General features: G+C 47.1%; 1 protein-coding gene and 1 long non-coding RNA gene across 4 annotated transcripts in view; one reads left to right on the plus strand and one right to left on the minus strand.

Annotated features, from left to right (window-relative positions):
* LOC113621671 (uncharacterized) lies at positions 1–15052 on the plus strand. The gene is made up of 3 exons (XR_003433262.1): positions 1–670; positions 14432–14537; positions 14942–15052. It is a non-coding gene; the product is annotated as an uncharacterized LOC113621671 (long non-coding RNA).
* Positions 10791–21888, minus strand: part of KIF2C (kinesin family member 2C) — an 18301-nt gene continuing 7203 nt past the window's right edge. Inside the window, exons 6-21 of one of the 3 annotated variants that reach the window (XM_027108749.1) lie at positions 20980–21105; positions 20327–20427; positions 19579–19674; positions 18892–18946; positions 18638–18800; positions 17383–17473; positions 17049–17112; positions 16878–16969; positions 15975–16117; positions 14987–15191; positions 14758–14868; positions 13816–13883; positions 13373–13478; positions 13166–13279; positions 11584–11707; positions 10791–11474 (exon numbers count right to left, since the gene is read on the minus strand). In XM_027108749.1, coding sequence (XP_026964550.1) covers positions 11392–11474; positions 11584–11707; positions 13166–13279; positions 13373–13478; positions 13816–13883; positions 14758–14868; positions 14987–15191; positions 15975–16117; positions 16878–16969; positions 17049–17112; positions 17383–17473; positions 18638–18800; positions 18892–18946; positions 19579–19674; positions 20327–20427; positions 20980–21105 — 1742 coding nt within the window. In that variant the 3' untranslated portion in view covers positions 10791–11391. The remainder of the gene's footprint in view (positions 11475–11583; positions 11708–13165; positions 13280–13372; positions 13479–13815; positions 13884–14757; positions 14869–14986; positions 15192–15974; positions 16118–16877; positions 16970–17048; positions 17113–17382; positions 17474–18637; positions 18801–18891; positions 18947–19578; positions 19675–20326; positions 20428–20979; positions 21106–21888) is intronic. The other 2 variants (XM_027108751.1, XM_027108750.1) reach the window with 2 other exon arrangements.

A 21888-nucleotide genomic window follows, 5' to 3' on the forward strand; every position in this document is an offset into this window, starting at 1 on the left:
TTTGTAAAACGTAGCCCCGCCTCTTGACGTATCTTCCGGGCGCCGCAGAGAGCGGCCTTGGGTCGGAGGGCGGGGCGCCGAGGTCTTGGACCTGAGAGGGTCGTGAGGGGGCTGCAGCCTGGCCGAGGGTCAGGCTGGGGTGCAGCAGAACCCGGCCCTGTGCGCGCCTCGCGGGGAGGTTGAGAGACCCAGGGCACAATTCGGGCGGGGCTTGCCTGGTTTTATTTACGCCTTATAAAGACCCGTTTTAGAAGCTACTGCTGTAGTCCTGGATGAGAGCTGTGAGTGCGTTGGAGAAGGGCGGAAGGCAGTAGAGGTGGAAACGAGAGGGGGACTTGGGTTTTGTTTCGAAGGGTTTGGTTTAGGGGGCGGGAGGTGTGTCAAGGATTCCGAATTCCTCACGTGACCAGTTGGATGACTATTGGTGCCACTTAGTGAGAATGGGTAGGCTGAGGTAGGAGCTGATCTGGACGTGTGCATTTTGAGCTCTTGGTGACTCCCGCACGTGGGAATGACATGCAGATGGATGATCATGTCTGGTCCATCCACAGAGAAGGGATCTGGACAGAAGGTGTTACTTTGGGAATCGTTGGCATATAAATGGTAACCAAAGCTACCAGAATGAACGGAACCTAGGGAGAGCGCATAAAGCAAACTTTTCTTGTAAAGGGTAAGTTAATACTGTAGCCTTTGTGGGCTGTAGGGTCTGTATCACCACTCAGTTTTTTTTAAAATTTATTTTTGGCTGTGTTGGGTCTCCCTTGCTGCACGCGGGCTTTAGTTGCGGTGAGCGGGGGCTACTCTTTGTTGTGGTGTGCTGGCTTCTCATTGCGGTAGCTTCTCTTGTTGCGGAGCACGGGCTGGCTCTAGAGCGCAGGCTCAGTAGTTGTGGCGCACGGGCTTAGTTGCTCCGCGGCATGTGGGATCTTCCCGGATCAGGGCTCAAACCCTTGTCCCCTGCATTGGCAAGCGGATTCTTAACCACTGTGCCACCAGGGAAGTCCCTGCGCCCGCTCTGTAAATAGCAACACTCCTTTTTCTCTGCCCACTCAATACTAACATTGTTTTTACATGCTCATTATCTGTCTTCCCACTAAAATATAATATGCATTAGAGTAGGAACTGTGTTGTTCACTACTGTATTTCCAACACCTAGAATAATGCCTGGCATTTAATAAGTACTCAATAAATATTTGAATGGTACTCAAATATTTGAGTAAATTATTGTTCTACTAACATTGTATTCAATGGGTTTTCCCAGTAGACTGAGGTCTTAAGAATTAGTGCACATATGTCATTCATCTCTCCATCCCCAGCCCCTTGGCACAAGAAAAAGAAAAGGGAATTGTATTGGACATAAAAAGGAGAAAGGGGGGACTTCCCTGGCGGTCCAGTGGTTAAGACTCTGTGCTTCCATTGAAGGGGGCAGGGTTTGATCCCTAGTCGGGGAGCTAAGATCCTGTATGCCACTTGGTGTGGCCAAAAAAACAAACCAAACCAAAAAAACCAAAAAAAAACAAAAAGGAGGAGGTGGATTCAAGGGGCATTTGTTTGGTGATGGGATTTTGTGATAGACTGGATTAAGAGGATGAGAGAATAGTGACATGAGGTTTCTTCCCTGGGAAAACACATTAATGGTGGGGTGACACCACCATTAATAGAGAACACAGGAGAGGCAGGTTTCTGGAAAGTTCAATCTTAGGATAAGTTTGAATTGCCTGTGGGACATATAGGTGCTAATCTTTGTATTTAAAGTAGTTGGAAAGATGAGTCTGAAGCTTGGAAGAGAATGGGACTGATAATTCCCACCCCCACCCACCATGGTCTCACTCCTCTATCCACCTAACCCAGTGGTCCACCCCATTAGCTAGTCTGTTTCACATGAGCATTTTGTTGTTGTTACTGCAGAAAAAGCTATAATCAAAACCCAGTGCTATTTCATAATACGAACACTCAAAGTAGGAATAAAAGGAAATTTATTCAATATGGAAAAGAGTAGTTTACAAAGCCACAGCAAACATCTGGCTCAGTGTTAAAGACTGAAAGATTTACTCCTGAAATCAGGAAGAAGGCCAGGAAGAAGGCCTTCAGCACAGTTATTCAACAGTGTACTGGAAGTTCTACCCAGAGTCTTGAGGAAAGAAATAAAAGACATCCATGTGTGAATGGAAAAATTAAAACTGTGTTTATTCACAGATCACATCATCTTATAAAACTTCATCTTATAAAACTTCCTATAACAACAAAAAATTATTTGAGCTAGTCAACTAATTTAGCAGTTATAGGACAAAATATCAATTCACAAAAATCTGTCTTATATATATACACTAGCAATAAATAATCTGAAAACGAATTTATGAAAACAATTCCACTTTAGGACTTACCTGGTGGCACAGTGGTTAAGAATCTGCCTGCCAATAAAGGGGACACAGGTTCGAGCCCTGGTCAGGGAAGATCCCACATGCCACGGAGCAACTAAGCCTGTGCACCGCAACTACTGACCCTGCGCTCTAGAGCCCGCGAGCCACAACTACTGAAGCCCACGTGCCTAGAGCCTGTGCTCCGCAACAAGAGAAGCGACCGCAGTGAGAAGCTCGCGTACTGCAGGGAAGAGTAGCGCCTGCTCGCTGCAACTAGAGAAAGCCCGCGCGCAGCAACGAAGACCCAACACAGCCAAAAATAAATTAATTAAAAAAAAACAGAAAAAACAAAAAATTCCATTTAAAATAATGTCAACATTAATATTTAGGAATATATTTAATCAAGTTATTAGACTTATTTTATGTATGTAAAGTTGTCTGTATGTTTGAAATTACTAGAAAGTAAATTACTTTTCAAAACACCATTCCAGAAAAGCAGAGAAAACATCAAACTTCCACATAAAGGCAAAGCCTTACCCAGATCCAATTCACCCAAAGTCTATATGTAATTTAGAGGCACTGTGGGAAGTTATATTAGGAGCCACTTTCTTCCGCATTGTGGATGACCTCAATGTGATAGAAACAGTGGGATTTTTTTTTTTTTTTTTTGCAGTACACGGGCCTCTCACTCTTGTGGCCTCTCCCATTGCGGAGCACAGGCTCCGGACGCGCAGGCTCAGCGGCCATGGCTCACACGCCCAGCCGCTCCGCGGCATGTGGGATCTTCCCAGACCGGGGCACGAACTCGTGTCCCCTGCATCAGCAGGCGGACTCCCAGCCACTGCGCCACCAGGGAAGCCCAACAGTGGGATTTTTGAATTCCAATTTTCCACAGCATTCCACCAAAAAACTGTCATAGTCTTGGCAAATCTCCCCCACAGCTACCAAGGCCTTCAGGTACTCACTGGTCTGGTAAGGGTGGATGTAGTGCAGGAAACAGCTGGTCCTGGGGTCCCCCATTCGAGGCAGTGGAATGTATAGCTACCTGGGGTGTTCAACAACCTCGACATCTTGCAGAAGTAGGTGGCATATTGCTCACATGGAGGCGCTGTAAATGAGCTGAGTATTTTTCTGGGTTGTAGCCGCCACTGTCGTCTGCATCTGCAGATCATGAGACACTGTGGTCCGTACTTTGTCTTCTTTTAGCAGAGATGTAACCAAACACAAATTGCTGCGCCCAACGCACAGTGAAGCCAAACAATTCCAAAACGTTGGAGTTTGGAGCAGAGAAAGGTTTCTTGCAGGGCCATGCAAGATGGAAGGCTCATGCCCCAAAACCCTGAACACGAGCCTTTTTTTTTAATGTACTTGAAAGGTAAACTAATAAATGCATCTGAATCTCTGTTGGGGCAATATTCAAGATGAATTCTGGAGTTCTTGAAATCAGAGCAAGACAGTTCTCTGTGTCCCACACCATGCCCTCCAAGTCTCTACTCTTGCGTTAGCAGAAGTCAAACAGGGGCTCTATGATGCTGTGTGATCCTGGAGAGATCCTCTCTTCTGCTGTCCTCCTAGTCAGGCCATCACTCCGTGTGCTTTGAGACCATTAACATTAATTGTCTTATGGCTTTGTCCCTATTTTCATTAGTCACCTTAAAAAAATCATCTCCCAGATTATACCTATCACCCATGCTCTAATCCTGACCTAGGTATTGTATTATCGTTTTTAAACCCATCTCCCACCATTCTTCATTTTCTAAAAATCTTCTGTGTCCTGTGTTCATCAGAAAAATCCTGTATATCTTCACCCTCTTCTCTGAATGTTTCCTTTTAACATAAATCTGCTTCTTTCGGGATTTTCTCTCTTGTCAGCCTTCTCAAGTGGAGGATGACTATGCTGTTCTCTAGATGGGAGACAGGTGTGCTCCATGGTCTTCATTGCCAATTTCAGACCATTCTTACTCTATCCTCCCTAAAAACCAAACTTTGAATCTAAGACTACAACAGTCTTAGATTAGTCTCTTAGTCTCTGCTCCTCTTTATTGAACTTACCTATAAATTCTAGTTCTCACCAATTTGTGCCTGGAAGATTTTATGTCCTGACTCACTGTCTCTTCCTCTAATAATACCCTTGGCATTTTTTTTGTGCCTACACATGAGCATCTTTACCTCCCTCAACCGTAAGCTTTCACCAGCTCCTCACCCTGTAAGTCCTTAAACCTGGGATTGGTCCAACCTCTTGTGCCTGACACCTGGGTTACAGAATGCTGCTGGTTAAAGGCACGTATATCTGCAGACTACTGCCACTAGAAATTAAGAACAATAATTGGCATTAGGCCCTGGAGGATCTTTACAATGAAAGACTTACTTGGGGAGTTCCCTGGTGGCCTAGTGTTTAGGATTCTGGGCTTTCACTGCATGGTCTGGGTTCAAACTCCAATTGGGGAACTGCCTGCGCAGCGTGGCCAAAAAAAAACTTACTTGAAGCATAAACTCTACTGGAGAAGACAAGATATTTAGACTGTAATAAATGCTATGAAGAAAATAATGTGCTGTCTTAGGGCAAACTTGAGTTAAGATGCTCTTAGATTGCTTCTCTGGGGTGACAAGATACCTGGGGTAAACTGAGACCTGAAAGAAAAAAGGAACATTTTGAAGAGCTGATGATTCCAGTCTGAAGGAACATCAAGTGTGAAAAGCCCCGAGAAGGGTGTGCACTTCTGGAATGGTGGAGTAAGGATCTTTGAAAAACCACTCCTCCAATAAAGCAACGAGAACACTGGCAAAAATCGTCAAAATCAACTTTTCCAGAACTCTGAAATTAACTAAAGACTTACAACAATCCAAGGAGCATTTATTCAAGAACAACAGCTAAAACTTTGTTCAGTGATCTTTATTGCTTTTAAATTTGCCCTAATCCCCTCCCCTTCTCCTAGCTCCACACTAGCTTTGAAAACCAGTAGCCTTCTGGCTAAGGTACTTGTGAAAAGCGGCAGCCTAACAGCAGATGGAGGGGGCAGATGGGTCTGGAGCGCCCCAAAAACCCCATCCCCAAAGAACTATCACCATTTGACCTGTCTGGCAACTGGCTGAAAAGCTCCATTCTTAGGGCTTGTCTTTATTTGATCTCACTCAAAGCTCACTCTGTGAACAGCCCTACCCCTGGTGTTTATAAGAAAAAAAAGTCAGGGGCAACACAACTGCCTGAGGCAGGGTTATGAGTTGGGGCTGACAAGAGGCTGATAAAAAATAATAATAATACAATATTTTTAAAAAAGGAGAAATAGGAGAATATGGGAGTTTTTAAAATTCCCACATTTTCCTGGGAATCTAGAAAATCTAGACGGTCATGTGTGTATGCAGGACTGAGTACATGCCCAGTAAAGACCTGCAAAGGCCCTAATATCGGTGATATATGGCTGACCTTGAAGCTCTGCACGAGCAGGAAGTGAAGGCTGTACAGCACGAGCAAGTGGAATTTATCTTAGGTTTTCAAGGTTGGTTTAACATCTGAAAATCAATCAATGTAATATACCTTATTAATAATAAAGGGGAAAAAACACATGATCACCTCAAAACACAGAAAAAGCATTTGACAAAATCCAATATCCCTTCATGTTAAAAACACTCAACAAATTAGAGTGTTTAGAACAAATTAGAACTTCTTCACCTGATAAAGGAGCCACAGCTAACATCATAATTAATGATCAGGAACAAGACAAGGATATCCACTCTCACCACTTTTTTTTTCTTCGTCTTTATTGTTTTGGCTGTGTTGGGTATTCCTTGCGGTGCGCGGGCTTCTCTCTAGTTGCAGTAGGTGGGCTTCTCTCTAGTTGTGGCATGCAGGTTTTCTCTCTCTAGTTGTGGTGCGCGGGCTCCAGGGTGCATGGGCTCTGTAGTTTGCGGCACGTGGGCTCTCTCATTGAGGTGCGTGAGTTCAGTAGTTGTGGTGTGCGGGCTTAGTCGCCCAACCAGGGATCGAACCGGCATCCCCTGCACTAGAAGGTGGATTCTTTACCATTGGACCACCAGGGAAGTCCCTCTCACCGCTTCTATTCAAAGTTACATTGGGTGTTTTATCCAGGGAAATTAGGCAAGAAAAAGAGATAAAAGGCATCTTAATTAAAAAGGAAGAAGTCAAACTTTCTCTATTTACAGATGACATGATCCTATATAGAAAGAATCTCAAAAGAATCTACAAAAAAACTATTACGGTTAATAAATGAATTTAGCAAAGTTGCAAGGTACAATATCAACACACAATGGGGGCGGGGGGAGAGGAGATAAATTAGGAGTTTGGGATTAACATATACACGCTACTGTACATAAGATAGATAAACAACAAGGACCTACTATATAGCACAGGGAACTATATTCAATATCTTGTAATAATCTATAATGGAAAAGAATCTGAAGAAGAATATATACATATATATATAACTGAATCACTGCTGTACACCTGAAACTAATACATTGTAAATTAACTGTACTTCAATTTTTAGAAAGAGGTTAAAAAAAAGATCAACACACAAAAATCAGTTGTGTTTCTATACACCAGCAATGAACAATCTGAAAAGGAACTTAAAAATAATTCCTTCTGCAATAGCATCCAAAAGAATAAAATACCTAGGAAATAAATTTAACCAAGGAGGTGAAAGAGTTGTACACTATAAAATATTGTTGAAAGAAATTAAAGACCTAAATAAATGGAAAGACATCTTGCGTTCATGGATTGGAAGACAATATTAGGATGGCAATACCACCCAGAGTGAATGTAATCCCTATCAAAATTCCATCAGCCTTTTTTGCAGAAATGGAAAAGCTGATCCTTAAATTCATATGGAATTGCCAGTGTTCCTGAATAGCCAAAACAATATTGAAAAAGAACCAACTTGGAGGACTCACACTTTCTGATTTCAAAACTTATGGGAGTTCCCTGGTGGCCTAGTGGTTGGGATTTCGGGCTTTCACAACCACGGCCCAGGTTCAATCCCTGGTCAGGGAACTGAGATCCCACAAGCCTCACGGCACAGCTGAAAAAAAAAAGGAAACCTTATTACAAACTACAGTAACCAACAGTGAAGTATTGGCATAAGGATAGACATATAGACTGAGGGAATAGCATTCAAAGTCTCAGAAATCAGCCCACTCATATATGTTCATTTTCTTTTTTAAAAATTTATTTTCATTATTTCTTCCAGTTTATTGAGATATAATTGATATATAGCACTGTATAAGCTTCAGTTGTACAGCATGATGATTTGATTTATATACTTATGAAGTGATTATCACAATAAGTTTAATGAACATCATCTCATATAGATATAAGATAAATAGAAAAAATTTTTTTCCTGTGAGAACTCTTAGGATTGACTCCCTTAACAACTTTCATGTATAACATACGGCAGTATTAACTATATTTATCATGTTGTACATCACATCCCTAGCACTTATTTATCTTATAAATGGAAGTTTTTACCTTTCGACTGCCTTCATTCAATCCCCTCCTGCCTCTGCCATCAACTGACTTTCAACAAGGTTGCCAAGACAATTCAATGGGGGAAAGAATAGTCTTTACAATAAGTGATGCTGGAAAAACTGGATCTCCACATGCAAAAGAGTAAATTTGGACCCCTACCTCATAGCAGCTACAAAAATTAACTCAAAATGGATCAATGACCTAAATATAAGAACATAAAACTCTTAGAAGAAAACATTAGAGTAAATCTTCACAGCATTGGATTTGGCACAAGATTCTTAGATATGACACCAAAAGCACAAGCAACAACAAAAATGTAAGTTAGACTTCATCGAACTTAAAAACTGTTGTGCTTCAAAGGATACCATCAAGAAGGTGAAAAGACAACTCACGGTATGAGGGAAAATATTTGCAAATTATACATTTGACAAGGGTCCAGTATCTAGAATATATAAAGAGCTCTTACAAGTCAACAATAAAGACAATCCAACTTAAAAAATGGGCAAAGGACTTGCATATACACAAGAGAATTGAAAACATATGCTCAGACAAAAACTTGTACATGAGTATTCATAGCACAAATGGTCTGTTCATAATGCCAAAAAGTGGAAACAACCCCCAAATTCATCAAGTGAAGGATAAACAAAAAGTATAGCCATGCAATTGGAATATTATTGGACCATAAAAAGGAGTGAATTGATACATGCTACAACATGATTCTTTAAAATATATGCTAAGTGAAGAAGCCAGACACAAAAGACCACATATTATATGATTCCATTTATATGAAATGTCCAGAATAGGCAAATCCATAATGAAGGAAAAATAGATTGGTTGTTTCCTGGGGCTGCGGGGAGAGATGAATGGGGGTGTGTATGTGGCTGCTTGAGGGTAATTTTTTTTTTTTTTTTATTGAGGTATAGTTGACATGCAACAGGATTTCTTTTTGGGTCATAAAAATGTTCTGGAATTAGGGATGATGGTTGCCCAATTAAATGAGTATACTAAAACCCACTAAATTGTACACTTTAAAAGAGTGAATTTCATACTGTGAATTACACTTCAATAAATGTAAAAATTACATTTTCATTATTTTAATTAATTAATTAATTTATTTATTTTTGTGGTACGCGGGCCTCTCACTGTTGTGGCCTCTCCCGCTGCGGAGCACAGGCTCCGGACCCGCAGGCCCAGCGGCCATGGCCCACGGGCCCAGCCATTCCACTGCACGTGGGATCTTCCCCGACCGGGGCACGAACCTGTGTCCCCTGCATCGGCAGGCGGACTCTCAACCACTGCGCCACCAGAGAAGCCCACATTTTCATTATTTTTTAAAAAGCCCTGGCATATTCAAGAAATAAAGGCCAGTGTGGTTGGAGAACAGTGAGTGCCTAGAGAACCGTTCATTCATTCATTCAAAATATTTTGTGTGCTTGTCATATGTTCAGGATACTGTGGATACAGTATTAAAACAAAAATCTTTGTTCTTATGTGCTTAAATAGCTAGTAATTATATAGCACTTATTAAGTGTGAGACATTGTACCTATTGCTTGGTGTGTGAACTCAGTTTTCTTTTCTTTTTTTTTGGCCACACCTCACAGCTTGCAGGATCTTAATTCCCCAACCAGGGATCCAACCCAGGCCCCCTGGCAGTGAGAGCGCAGAGTCCTAACCACTGGACCACCAGGGAATTCCAAAACTCAGTTTTCATAGTAATTCTATACTGTACAAGCATTATTCCCATTTCAGAGAGCACAGAGGTTAAACAACCCACTTAAGGTTCTGCAGTCACAGAGGTCGGATCCCACCCTGCACTATGGCTTGAGAAGCTGGGCTCTTAGCTTCCAAACCATTCTGCTCAAATTACATTCTCACTGGACCAATAGAGAGGAGCTGACCGGGTGGGGCCTAATAGGCCATGATAGGGCATTTAGAATTTATTCTTTGTGTTATTAAAGGGTTCCAAGCAGGGGAGAACCTATAAAGATTCTTCTGGCTGCTTGGGGAGAATGGGTCACTGGGAGTTAAGAATTCACAAAGGGGGGCAGTTAGGGAAGGTGGTCAGGTCTGGGATGGTGGCATTGGATCTTTGCAATTTAGTATACTAAAACCCACTAAATTGTACACAAAATTGTGGGTATTGGTGGCCTTGTTTTACAGATGTGGGAGAAGTTAGGTATCTGGAAGCTTTTAAGGCCTTAAGAGTTAGTGCCATATCTGTCAAACTTCTGATTTAGCTGAATTTCTGAATCCAGGCCCTCTATTTGGTTATTTAATGGCACCTGAAACTCCTGTAATTTTCTCACCATGAGGTAGAGAATGCCCCTACTTTACAATGAAGTAACTGAGGCTGAGAGGGCTAGAACCTGGTCCATCTGACCCCACTCTTCTCTGGAGTTTCTGCAGTAGCCCACATGCCCCATGCCCCACCGTGTCTCCCGGACTGAGGCCTTTCTGAAACACACATTTGGTTGTATGGCTCCCAGGCTACAAACCTTTCAGTGGCACATTACCATTTAGATAATTCATGTTCTGTGACATGGGATCTGGAGTCTTCTAGTTCCCAAACCATACATGCCCTATTGTTTGGTTCCTCAGTCTACCTGGCAAACTTCTCATTTTTCAAGATCAAACGTGTTACCCATCAGATCCTTTCCTGTCTAGCAAGGCAAGTGCTTTCGTGTCAGTGTTGCCACAGAATCTTTTAACATGCCTTGAGCAGACTGTAAATGACAGAGCACCATCTCCTTTCTGCTTACGGCTCCTGTGCCCAGGAGAGGGCCTAGGACCTAGTCAGCATTGAACAAGGCAGAGGTTGGAGTCTTCACCATGTCACTGAAACTGCAGGTGTAGATTTGGTCTCCTGGGTAGAGTACAGAATCAGCACTACCCAGAGTTGCAGCAGGGTCCTAAGTCCCAGAAGGCTCATACACATCCCAGGCCCTTCCCACACACCACTCAACAGGCTGACTTTTTTCTCTTTATTGTTAGACACAATGTATAAATACATAAAACAGAAAACAGCAGGGATCCTCTTGGGCCTCAAAAAACAGCAGGGAAGGAAGAGGTCCCGGCAACTTTTTTTCAAGTACAAAACATATTAGTGCCCCGACCAAGGGTATGGAAGGCAGGCCAGGGCCAGCAGAGCTGAACTAAAGGCTCCTTCCCTCTCCCAAGAGCCAGGACAACCCCAGGGAGCTCTCCACCAGCAGCCAGTCCACACAGGCAGAGTGCTGCCCAAGGGAAAACTCTACACCAGAGAGCTTTCCCCTCTTGGAGAGAAGGGCAGCACATAAGATAACTAAAAGCTCCCTCTTTCCATCCTTGTTCCCTTCATGGCTACAACTGAGGAAAAGGAAAGTCGTGTCCCATGCACTCTGACCCCTCCCCAGCTGCCCTGGGCCCAGATGCCCCCATACTTGGCATTTACCAAAGCTTGTCCCAGCTCAGACCTTGACTAGACCCACCAGGTGCCCAGAGTTCGCTGAGGAGGGAAGGGAAGGGGAAAAGGCTGGGTGTGACACCAAACAGATCTTTATTTGCAGTCGTCAATGGGGCCGTTTCTTGCTGCTTATTTGTTTGCTGGCCTGCTCTTCTAGCTGCATGGCCAGGCGCAAGGCCTTGAGGACATCTGGAAGGAAAGGGTGGTGCACCCGGGGTTAGTGGGTCTCTCAGAGGCCTCATTCCCTCTGGCAGAGCTGCCATCACCTGCAGAAGCCCCATCCTCTGGCCGCACCCACCTTGCAGGGCTGAGAAGTGCTTGGTTTGCTGGGCCAGGGCACATTCTGCTTTATTCACAAAGGTCTCCAGGTCGTAGTCTGGCTGCTCAGCCATCTCGGAGAGCTCCAGCCAGCCTGGCCCTTCCTGCAACAACACAGCGCGAACCTTGTCAGGTCAATAATGACCAAACCAATCTAGCAAATCATTCCTAGGGCTCTACCATCTGCAATGCAGATGCCCACTCCTCCAGCCATGCCCCATACCCTGCCTCCTGATCCTCTCCCAGAAATTCTCAGCTTGAATTCATCCTCTTCCCCACCCCAAACTTGTGCATGTGCCTTATATCAAATGAATGTTATCATCTGTCTTGATGCTCAAGCCAGAAATCTCAGCAAGAACTTCTTTCACCCTGCTTGTCCCCCAATCCTACTAATTCCACCCCCGAAATGGTTCTTAAATCTCATGCCCTAATTCCAATACCATGGCCATGGTCATAGTTGGTCTAGACACCAACATCTCTCTTGAACTCTAACAATCTTCTAACTGCTCTTAACTCCTAAGTGCCTCTACTCATGCTCGCCCCACATCCCGAAACCAGCCTCTATACTGTGGCCATAGTAAGGTACCTAAAGCTCTGATGTGACCATGTCACCACTCTGCTTTACTCTCTTCAAAGGCATCTACTGCCCTCATAACGAAGTCCAGGCCTTTAGCATCAGGTCCCAGCTGACCTGTCCACAGCCTTGATCTCCTTCCCTCATCTGCTCACACCTTTTGCTCTGGCCAGAGTGAACCTCTCATTATTCCTGAAAGTACCACGTCCTTTCAAACATTTGTACCCTGAGCGTGCCACGGATGGAGGACACATGTAGGCATTTATCCTACATGTTCCCTCCTCAGTTCTAAGTGCCCCGAGCTCTCCCCTCTGCTCTACACTCTGAAAGCCCCATTCTTAGGGACTCTCCCCCACTTGCTCTTCCACAGCAGGGATCACAGCAGTGGTAGCATCTACCACTTACTAAATGCTGACTACATGCTGGGGATGGCTGAGTGCTTTAAAAACATATCACTTAATCCTCAGATGTAACCATCTTGTCTTGCCCATTTTGGGGATGAAGAATCTGGGGGCCCAGTGAAACTCAATGACTTTCACAAGGAAATCAGCTTATAAATAGAAGAGTCACGATTGATCAAGTCTTATTTCGGGCCTGTTATCCTTACTTCAGGTTTTTGGCCCTTGGTCTCAGCACAGGAGCTGGCATATAGAAAGTACTCACCAAACATTCACTGAACAAACAAGACAAGGTTACCCTCCAAACCCTCAGTCAGGAGCATGGGGTAGAGACACCAGCTCCAGCCAGAACGATGGAGGAAAGCCTATGTGTGCCAGGCTGGGGAAGGAGGTGCGGTAATCAGCTGCTCTAGAAGAGCAGCTGAAAAAATAAATGGAGAATTAAGAAATGCTGGTGTAGACGGCTGCCTCTTGCCACCCCAGCCAGAAGACCCGGGGAGGGGCAAAGCCCAGGTCACAGTCAAGGAATGGCGCTGAGCCCGTGCTAGGATGGATATCCAGTCTCTCCCAGCCCAGGGCTAGCCCTCCACCTGTATAATCTCTTTGAGCTCTTCCATGGCCCTCTCCTCCAGCTCCCTGATCTGAGTCATGGCTTCATTGAAGCTGGACATCTGGGAAGACAGTTCTTCCTCTTCCTTGGAGAACTAAGGGGGCAAAAGCAGAGACACAACAGTGTGGCCCAGTCCCCATCTCAGGAGGCCACGTTTCTGTCTTGCCTGGCCCACCCTGCCCCTTACATTGCCTGTGCTCAGGGCCCCGTCAGAGCTGGCTTCCATCTCTTCTGTTTCCATCTGAGTTGGCTGCTCCCCACTGGGCCCACTGTGGGGGCTCAGCTCCTTGACCCTGAGAAAAGAAGAAGGTCTCAGATCCCACAGCAGCCTCCTTGGCACTCACGAGTGTGCAGCACCACTCAGATTGCGAGACTTCGAGGAGATGGACTAGCAGCTTTGCTTTGGCCTAGGAGAAGTCCCTCACTCACACTGCTCCCCACCAAAGCCTGAGGGGATCGGAAAAAACCTTGTAGCATCATATATGAACTCCCAGGCCTCAGATTCAGCGAGTCACAGAAGAGGAGACAATGGGCACTGAGTCGCCAGAGCTTCCTCCCCGCTCTCATTGCTGTCATTCCCTCCCCCATCCTGCACCCCCTCCCCATCCCACCTGGTGTAGATACTAGTACCTGTCTGCATATCTTAGTGTATTTAAAGTATATTCACAGGAGCTTATGCCTGGTGAGATCATGGCGATCTGCAAAAGAGGGAATGGGCACTTAAATGTCAAGGATCACAGGGTAAGGGTGCTCTCGGAGAGGCTGCCAGTAGGAGTTCTTTAGGCTGCTAATACCCACGTGGAATTGGGGGCAGAACCCATTAAGCAACCACTCTGTGCCAGGCAACTTGCCCCATGAGCCCTGCAAACTAAGGTGCCTTAAAAATTAGTCCCTGGGGACTTCCCTGGTGGCGCAGTGGTTAAGAATCCGCCTGCCAATGCAGGGGACATGGGTTTGAGCCCTGGTCCGGGAAGATCCCACATGCCGCGGAGCAACTAAGCCCGTGCACCCCAACTACTGAGCCTGCGCTCTAGAGCCTGCGAGCCACAACTACTGAAGCCCGCATGCCTAGAGCCCGTGCTCTGCAACAAGAGAAGCCACTGCAATGAGAAGCCCGCGCACCACAACGAAGAGTAACCCCCACTCACTGCAACTAGAGAAAGCCTGTGCACAGCAACAAAGACCCAACGCGGCCACACACACACACACAAAAAATCACTCACAGTTGTGGCCCTCTATTTCCTAGGCTGGGACCCAATGACCCCTGAGGGAAGCCACAGAAGAGACGAGGACTGCCTCTCCTGCTTCCCCAAAGGTCCTCCTTCTGAATTCTCCAGCCCCCTTTTCATCAGGTAAGGGAGGAATGACCTTCCCCAAAACAAGAGCTGCACGGACATACAATAAAGGGAGAAGACCCTTTCCTCCCCTCTTGGGTAGGCAAAGAGGAGCCTGGTGTCCAAAAGCAGGGGGTGAAGCCCAGTCAAGTTAGAGCCTAGAAACCCAGGTGGCCAAGAGCACCAAGCCTCTTGCCCAGGGACAGGAGTGCACCACCTCCAAAGGGACCCTACTCACCATGCAGGTCCTTGAGTTCTCCCCGATAAAGGAGTCCCTTAGCACCTGTGTCAGCTTGCTCTCGCGGAACGGGGTGTGAGCTTTGTTCTGTCCCAGGGCCCTGATGCATTCCTGGGGCACAGCAGGGGAAGCTGAGGTCCCCTCCCTCCTCTTGAGATGCCCACTCTCTCCCTCCCTCCCCCAGCAGCCCTCCAGGCCAACCCCCTCCCCTCCAGCTGGGCTCCACTACCTTCAGAGCCAGGAGACTCTTGTTGATTTCTGCGCCCTCCATGCGGGTCTGCCGGTCAGCACTGGAAGTGTCTGCACCTCGCTCATTCCCTGCCAGATCCACCAAAGAGAACTTGCCATGCACTCTCCCTTTGGCTCGAAGAAGAATCTGGAAACAGGCGTGGGAGCGGGAAGAGCTGGAGTTGGCAAATGTCTGCCCAGAGGTCCTGTGGCAAAGGAGGACAAAGAAGGACTATGAGCTCCCAGGGTCACCAGCCGCCATGGCACCCCAGGTTCCAAAGCAGTCAGTTTTCCGGTAGCAGAGGGACACAGGTCAGGACTCTAAGATGTCTTGTGTCATCCTGTCCCACTTCTGTCCTGCCCTCCCTCCAGCTCTGGACCTAGTGGCTTACGCTTGCAGTCAAAGTACTGGATTCTGTGTGAGGGCCGTGGCCAGACCCCAGGGCCCATAGGACATGGGGAAGCATGAGTTGCCTCTGCTGAAGGGCACACAGGGAAGGAGGGGCTGTCATGAACCACTTGCTGCAACTCAAGGGCCCTGGGGTGGGCAGCCCTCTCCCTGGGCCTCCATAAGCTGCCCAGCATCCACTGCACCACGCCTAGGGCCCTGGTAGTGCACTTCCCCACCTCTATACAGGAAGGGAGCTGTGGCCCCATCACTTCCAGCCTAGAGCACATTCAGAGCTCCTGTCTCCCACCACGGAGGGAGGGAACAGCAAGGAGAAACCCAGAGAAGCCAGGAAGCATGCCTTTGGGTAAAAGCCGGGGAATAAAGCCTGCCTCGGTCAGATTCAAGATACTTTGACTCGACCCTGATAAGTCTCGTCCTGGGTCATCGGCCCCATTGAGACCACTTAAGGCAGAGGCCTTCAGAGCCCGCACCAAGCCAGGGAAAGCGGCGCTCCGTGGAAACAGCAAAGGACTCAGCGCTAGTCTGTTACCTGACCTGGCATTAGAAGGTGGCCCCTTCCCCTGGCCGGAACTCTGACCTGCAGGCACTGCCTATGTCGATCATCTTGATGACGTCATCAGCACAGCTCACCACGTGCTCCTGCAGCCCCACCACCTGCACCTGCTGCTTGCCATCCTCTAGCACGCGCAGCTTGGCCTTCTTGTTGAGCAGGTCGAACAGCTGTGTCAGGCAGGGGAACAAGGCCAAGGCCATCAGGCGCCGGGCACCCCAATGACTCCTCCCTCTTTCAGGGCCGGTCCCAGCTTAGACAAGGGCTGGCAGCAGGAAAGGCAGGAGAGGCTGAGCTGGGTTATGCCAGACTAGCAGCGGACAGTCCACTTGGGAGCTGAACCAGACTGCCTCAGTTTGATGCGACCCTGCTACTTTACTAGCTATGTGAACCTGGACAAGTACTTAACCACCTAGCCTCGTTTCTCATCTGTACAATAGTGACAGTGACAGTAATACTTCCTAGTAGGATTGTGGTGATGAGCTGAGACAAGTAAAGTGCTTAGAATATTGCTTAGCACCTAGTAACATCTTAATAAGCAACCCTAGCTATTATTATTATCTAGACCCCACTTGGGGAAGATGACTCTGCAAAAGCATAGAGGTAGAAAGATACATAGACATCTATAGAGAGAACACGAGTGTGAGAATGGGGAAGAAGAGAGTTATGAGGGAGGTGTGTGGAGGGAGGACAGGGCACACACAAGCAAACCTCCCATCTGAGAGGTGGCCCTGAGGCATATTCCTGCCATACTTGTTGAGCGTGGGTACCATCCCACCATTGGATGAAAGCTCCTACACGTTTGGGCGAAGTGGCCCAGAGGCTTGACAACCCACAGGTTGTTTGGCTTCTACAATTTCTAGCCAACCTCAAGGTTTCTGAAACTTCAGGGGCCCCAACAGCATAAACAAAGGGCTCCCTGCCAGCTACCTTCCCATTATAGATCTCGAAGAATGTCACATAGACTTCCAGGCCCAGGTTCCGGTATCGGGGCTGATTCTTCAGGAGGAAGACGTCCCGGGCTGTGAGGAGAGAGGCTGGATTAAGTAAGCAACCTGCCCTTCTGTGCCCAACCCCACTGTGGCAGAACACACTACTTACAGGCCATCGCATAGATCCCTTTCGATGCGTTCTGGGCTTTCCCACAGAGGTCTCCACCCATCGTCTGCAAAGGGAGGGGGCAGAAGACCGTGGTAAAGGGCCCTTGGCCTAGGCCAGGGCACTACTGTCTCCACCACCACAGTGGGCCACACCAAAGCTGGGAGGGGAGGCTGGACCTACTAAGGCCCCTCCTTGAACCTGGCACAGCAAAGGCATCTGGAGATGGGGCATCTGCACTGAGGGGATTTTCTGCAACAAACTCATTGTCCTCCTTTTCAGAGACCCAGAATTCCACTGTGGGTAGGCTTGCTCTCTGCCAGGCCTGAATACTCACATGAGTCTTACCACTTCCTGTCTGGCCGTATGCAAAACAGGTTGCTTTTCCCCCTTCAAAGATTGTCTGTACGAGTGGCCTTGCTGTGAACCTAGGAGAAAGGATGGGGAAGAGTGTACATCTCTCCTCAAATGTGCTCCCTGGGACATGGAGCACAAAGCAGGACTCCTGGAGGCCTCCTTCCAAGCATGAGCACACCTCTCACACAAAGTGGTCCCACCTGACCCCATCCCCACTTATAAATTTGAAATTCTCCTAGCCACCTGGGGAGAGCTGGACCGACCTGCCAGGAGCAGGCTGATGGTCCACACTCTAACTGAGCACCTCCTCTACCCTGGAGACACAAGGTGAAAGCTTGAGCTTAGCAGCCGACTTCCAGCATAAGATATGCTACAAAGATCAAAGAAACCATCTAAAGTAGGAACCTAAATTATTTTAGGCTTTGTGGGCCTAAAATAGGTCTCTTCCATATACATACATACATACATACATAAATATACATATATGTTTAATGATTCTTTAAAAACACAAAATCCATTCTTAATTTGAGAGCCATATACGAAGGGATTGCAAGCCAAATTTGGTCCATGGACTATAGTTTATCAACCTCTGGTCTAGAGCAGTGCTGTCCGATAGTAGCCACTGTCACACATGGCTATTGAGCACTGGAAATGTGGCTAGTGTAACTGAAGAACTGAATTTTTTTTGGCCACACCGCATGGCTTGCGGGATCTTAGTTCCCCAACCAGGGATCGAACCCAAGCCCCCTGCAGTGGAAGCACAGATTCTTAACCAGTGGAGTGCCAGGGAAGTCCCTGAAGAACTGAATTTTTAACTTTATTTAAACAGTCGCATGAGGCTAGTGGGTGCTGTATTGGACAGAGTAGTTGCAGAGTTTGCTGAGTCTGCTAAGCCCAGTGGGAAATGGGTGGCTGCACAGGACATAGGAAGAACCCCTAGGGCTTGCCCAGCCCAGCTTCAAAGAGTGCAATGGGTAATACCTCACTTCTGTCCACTCAGAAGCGCGGGCCACCAAAGCTGAAAAACGGGATGGGACAGCCCCAGCAGGGCCTTCCAGGTGCTGGGAGCCAGAGCCAGCTCTGTGTCATGGCCCATCCAAAGAAAACACAAGAGGAAGCCAGGAAGGGCTTCAGGGTCAGCATGTCTGTGAGCGTGAGTGTTACCACAATGTCCCTCATTGGAAAGAGTAAAGTGTCAGGGAGAAGGAGGAGAAACCAAGAGGCAAGGGACTAACCTGTAGACGACTTCATTTGAAGCTGTTTCATCAAATGCGAAGTCAAAGCAGAATGCTTGGTTCTCCAGGTACTTTGTTAAATCCACTTTTAACTTGGGCTCATGTACCAAGAGGACACACTTGCTAGGAACGGAAATCACATCAATTTCTTTCTTGGCCAATTCTGCAGAAGGACAGTATTTCAGGGGATGCTCCCTGGACACGGGGGAACCCACAGTCAGTCCAAAGCCTCCTTCTGACTGAATAGGGCTTACCTTGTTTATTCAGCGGTCGTTTCCTAACACAAACACATATCCTGTGCTCTTCAATCTTCGAGGATGAGAAAAGACAACCAAGAGCAAAAGGTCAGAGCAATATTGAAAGAAAGCTTGTCCACAACCCGTCCAGTTCTAATCCCAAGTTTGGCTCAGGCAAGGGCCAAGATCTAACACTGGAACCCACTATGCCCATAGTTACTCTGGAGCGTAAGAAGGTAGCTCTGAATTTTCTTCCCAGTTTCCTCGCTCTGCTGCCTATAGGAGGGTTCAGCACACTTTCATGATTAGTAGTAAGAATCTAGCCAACCTACTGAAGCAGGGAGGATGGGGGTGTGGGAGTTGATAAAGATCAGACTCTCCCATCTAGGCCTCACTAGCTCCAGCCCACCAAAGGGTATTAAAAAACCCCTTGAGGGTGAGTGAAGATTCCTGCATGCTCTCATTGCCTTAAGAGATGATTCTGTCTCTCACTTGTATGCCTACTAGGGAAAAGAATCTGAAAAGGAATCGTGTGTGTGTGTGTGTGTGTGTGTGTGTGTGTATTTACATATATATGTAGAGAGAGACTCAATCACTGTGCTGTACACCTGAAACCAACACAATGTTGAAATCAACTATGTTTAAAAAAAAAAAATTGTACACCTACTCAGGAAGGAGAGGTAGAAACACTTTGGGATTACTTACAGGATCAGTCACAGTAAGTGGATGACATTCCAAAGTAGCCCGAAATTCTTTAATCATCCGGGAAAATTCCCAGTTTGGAAAGCTGTTGTCATACTCCTGTTTAGGATAGGAGTGAAGAAAGACTGACTGCCAAGATGTTAAGTGCTCTCAGGCCTCAGTGCTACGAACAGCAACAACAGCTCTTCATATGCACACAGCCCTGCAGGGCTGACAAGCCCCCACACGATCTCACTGCCCCCAACTCTGGCTCTGGGCAGAGAACCCAGGAACAAAGTCTTGGGAACAAAGATTGGCAGGGGGCCTAGGCATGCACCAACCACTCTAGGAACTGGGGCAAGAGCCACTGTCCCACATCTTAGGAGACCAGCAGGCTGGGATTCCCCTGTGCCATTAACCCAACTAAAGGGAAATAATCCAAACTGGAACTCTACTGTGGCACCCCTGCATACATGCAACTAGGAAGTCGGGGGAGGCAGGCAACTGTGCCCAGCAGCCCACTGGACACTGAACTGTGTGATGGGCGTGCCCATTGGACAAACAGCAGCAAACATTCCTCATCTGAGGGCCTTCAGAAGAATATCTGAATTATTTGTTCTCTTAATCCTGATAAGAAACTAGTTAAACTTCTTGGATATCAGAACTGGAGCCTCAGAAATGCTGGGGCCAAACTGTTATCTCTGTTGCAGACAAGGTTTCAGTTAAGGATGCCTGTCCAAAAACCTTTGCCCTTGCTTCCCAAGAAAGGTACCTGAGCTCGTTTTATTCTCATTTCAGAGTTCTGGGCTCTTTTCTCTTCTCGCTTGTTCTTCATTTTTTCCATTTCCTTCACAATACAAGATTTCCTCCGAACTAGGGGGAGGAAAAAAAAAGGAAGCCCTTTCTTTTACCTGTCTAGGCCAGCCTGTTCTTCTCTGGCTGTTGTGTTGAGTCCTGGGCCTTTCCCAGGACTAGGCCTTCTCTAGACCCTTGCTCTTATGTCACCATACGCATGGAGAGGAAGCAACAGCTATGACTCTTGGGATGGCCAAGCCCACAAGAGACTTGCTAATGTGGGCACTCCAGGTCTAACCCAAGCTCTCTCTATGCCTCTGTGGCATCTTCTCAAAAACCAGAAGAGGTGAGATCATCCCTGCTTGGTCTTGGTGGGCAATCTGGGCTGTTCTTCAGGTGTTGGCCAAGACTTTAGCTGTGATAGCACCTCAACTACATCAGAGGGCTCCTGCCACCTGGCAGTGACAGGGTCACTTCTTGTGAAAGATTGATTCCATGGCCACAGGGAAACACGACCCCATGTGACAAACATGGTTTGAATTCAGGTGCCAAGGCAAGCCAGGTGTGGGACAGGCTGTAACTACCTATCCTGCACTAGGAGCAGGGCAGCAGACAGCTCAGCGTGTCTACCTGAGTTCACAGGGTTTGCAGAAGAGCTGCCTTGGACGGAGGAATGGACTTGCTCTTCCACCTCCTCGCTGACCATCGTCAATGGTATCTCAGCCACTGCAGGGCAGGAGGGCCTAGGGGGGCCGGCTGTGGGGGAACAAGAGTCATTGGAGAAGCAGGCAGGCATACGGCAGCCATGCTCATCTGAGCCCTAGCGGGTCATAGGCCAGGAGGAAGGCTACCGACTGCCAGCTCAGCAAGGGCTCAGGCTCCTACCGTGTGAGCAAAGCTCAGGCTTTTTCCTGCATCTCGGCCCACACCTTGAACCCAACAAGTCCCTCCACAGGGGCTGGCTCCTGGGGTGAAGAAATCTTAAAGAGGGTGGTCGGGGCAAAAAAAAAAAAAAAAAAAATCTTAAAGAGTGTGTGAGTAGCTCAGTGTGGGCTTCACCATGAAGGGAAAAGCCTTTAAAGGCCTGAACTCTTCAGGCTTGACCAAGCATGGGTTCTCAGGCCAGGCCAGGCCTTTCTACTCATTTAGGAGAAATTTCTGACTTCAGAACCCAGGTGGTTAACAGGAGCAAGGACTGAAACCCAGGGATAATGGGAAACTGAGCAACAACCAACCATATATTTTTTTAAATAAATGTATTTATTTTTATTTTATTTATTTTATTTTTGGCTGCGTTGGGTCTTCGTTGCTGCGTGCAGGCTTTTCTCTGGTTGCGGCGAGCAGGGATTACTCTTCTTTGCGGTGTGCGAGCTTCTCATTGCGGTGGCTTCTCTTGTTGTGGAGCACAGGCTCTAGGCGCGCAGGCTTCAGTAGTTGTGGCTCACGGGCTTAGTTGCTCCGCGGCATGTGGGGTCTTCCAGGGCCAGGGATCAAACCCGTGTTCCCTGCATTGGCAGGTGGATTCTTAACCACTGCGCC

Source organism: Aethalodelphis obliquidens, unplaced genomic scaffold (genome assembly GCF_003676395.1).
Source record: "Aethalodelphis obliquidens isolate GAN/ISIS:26980383/991018 unplaced genomic scaffold, ASM367639v1 scaffold9, whole genome shotgun sequence".
Taxonomy (NCBI): Eukaryota; Metazoa; Chordata; class Mammalia; order Artiodactyla; family Delphinidae; genus Aethalodelphis; species Aethalodelphis obliquidens.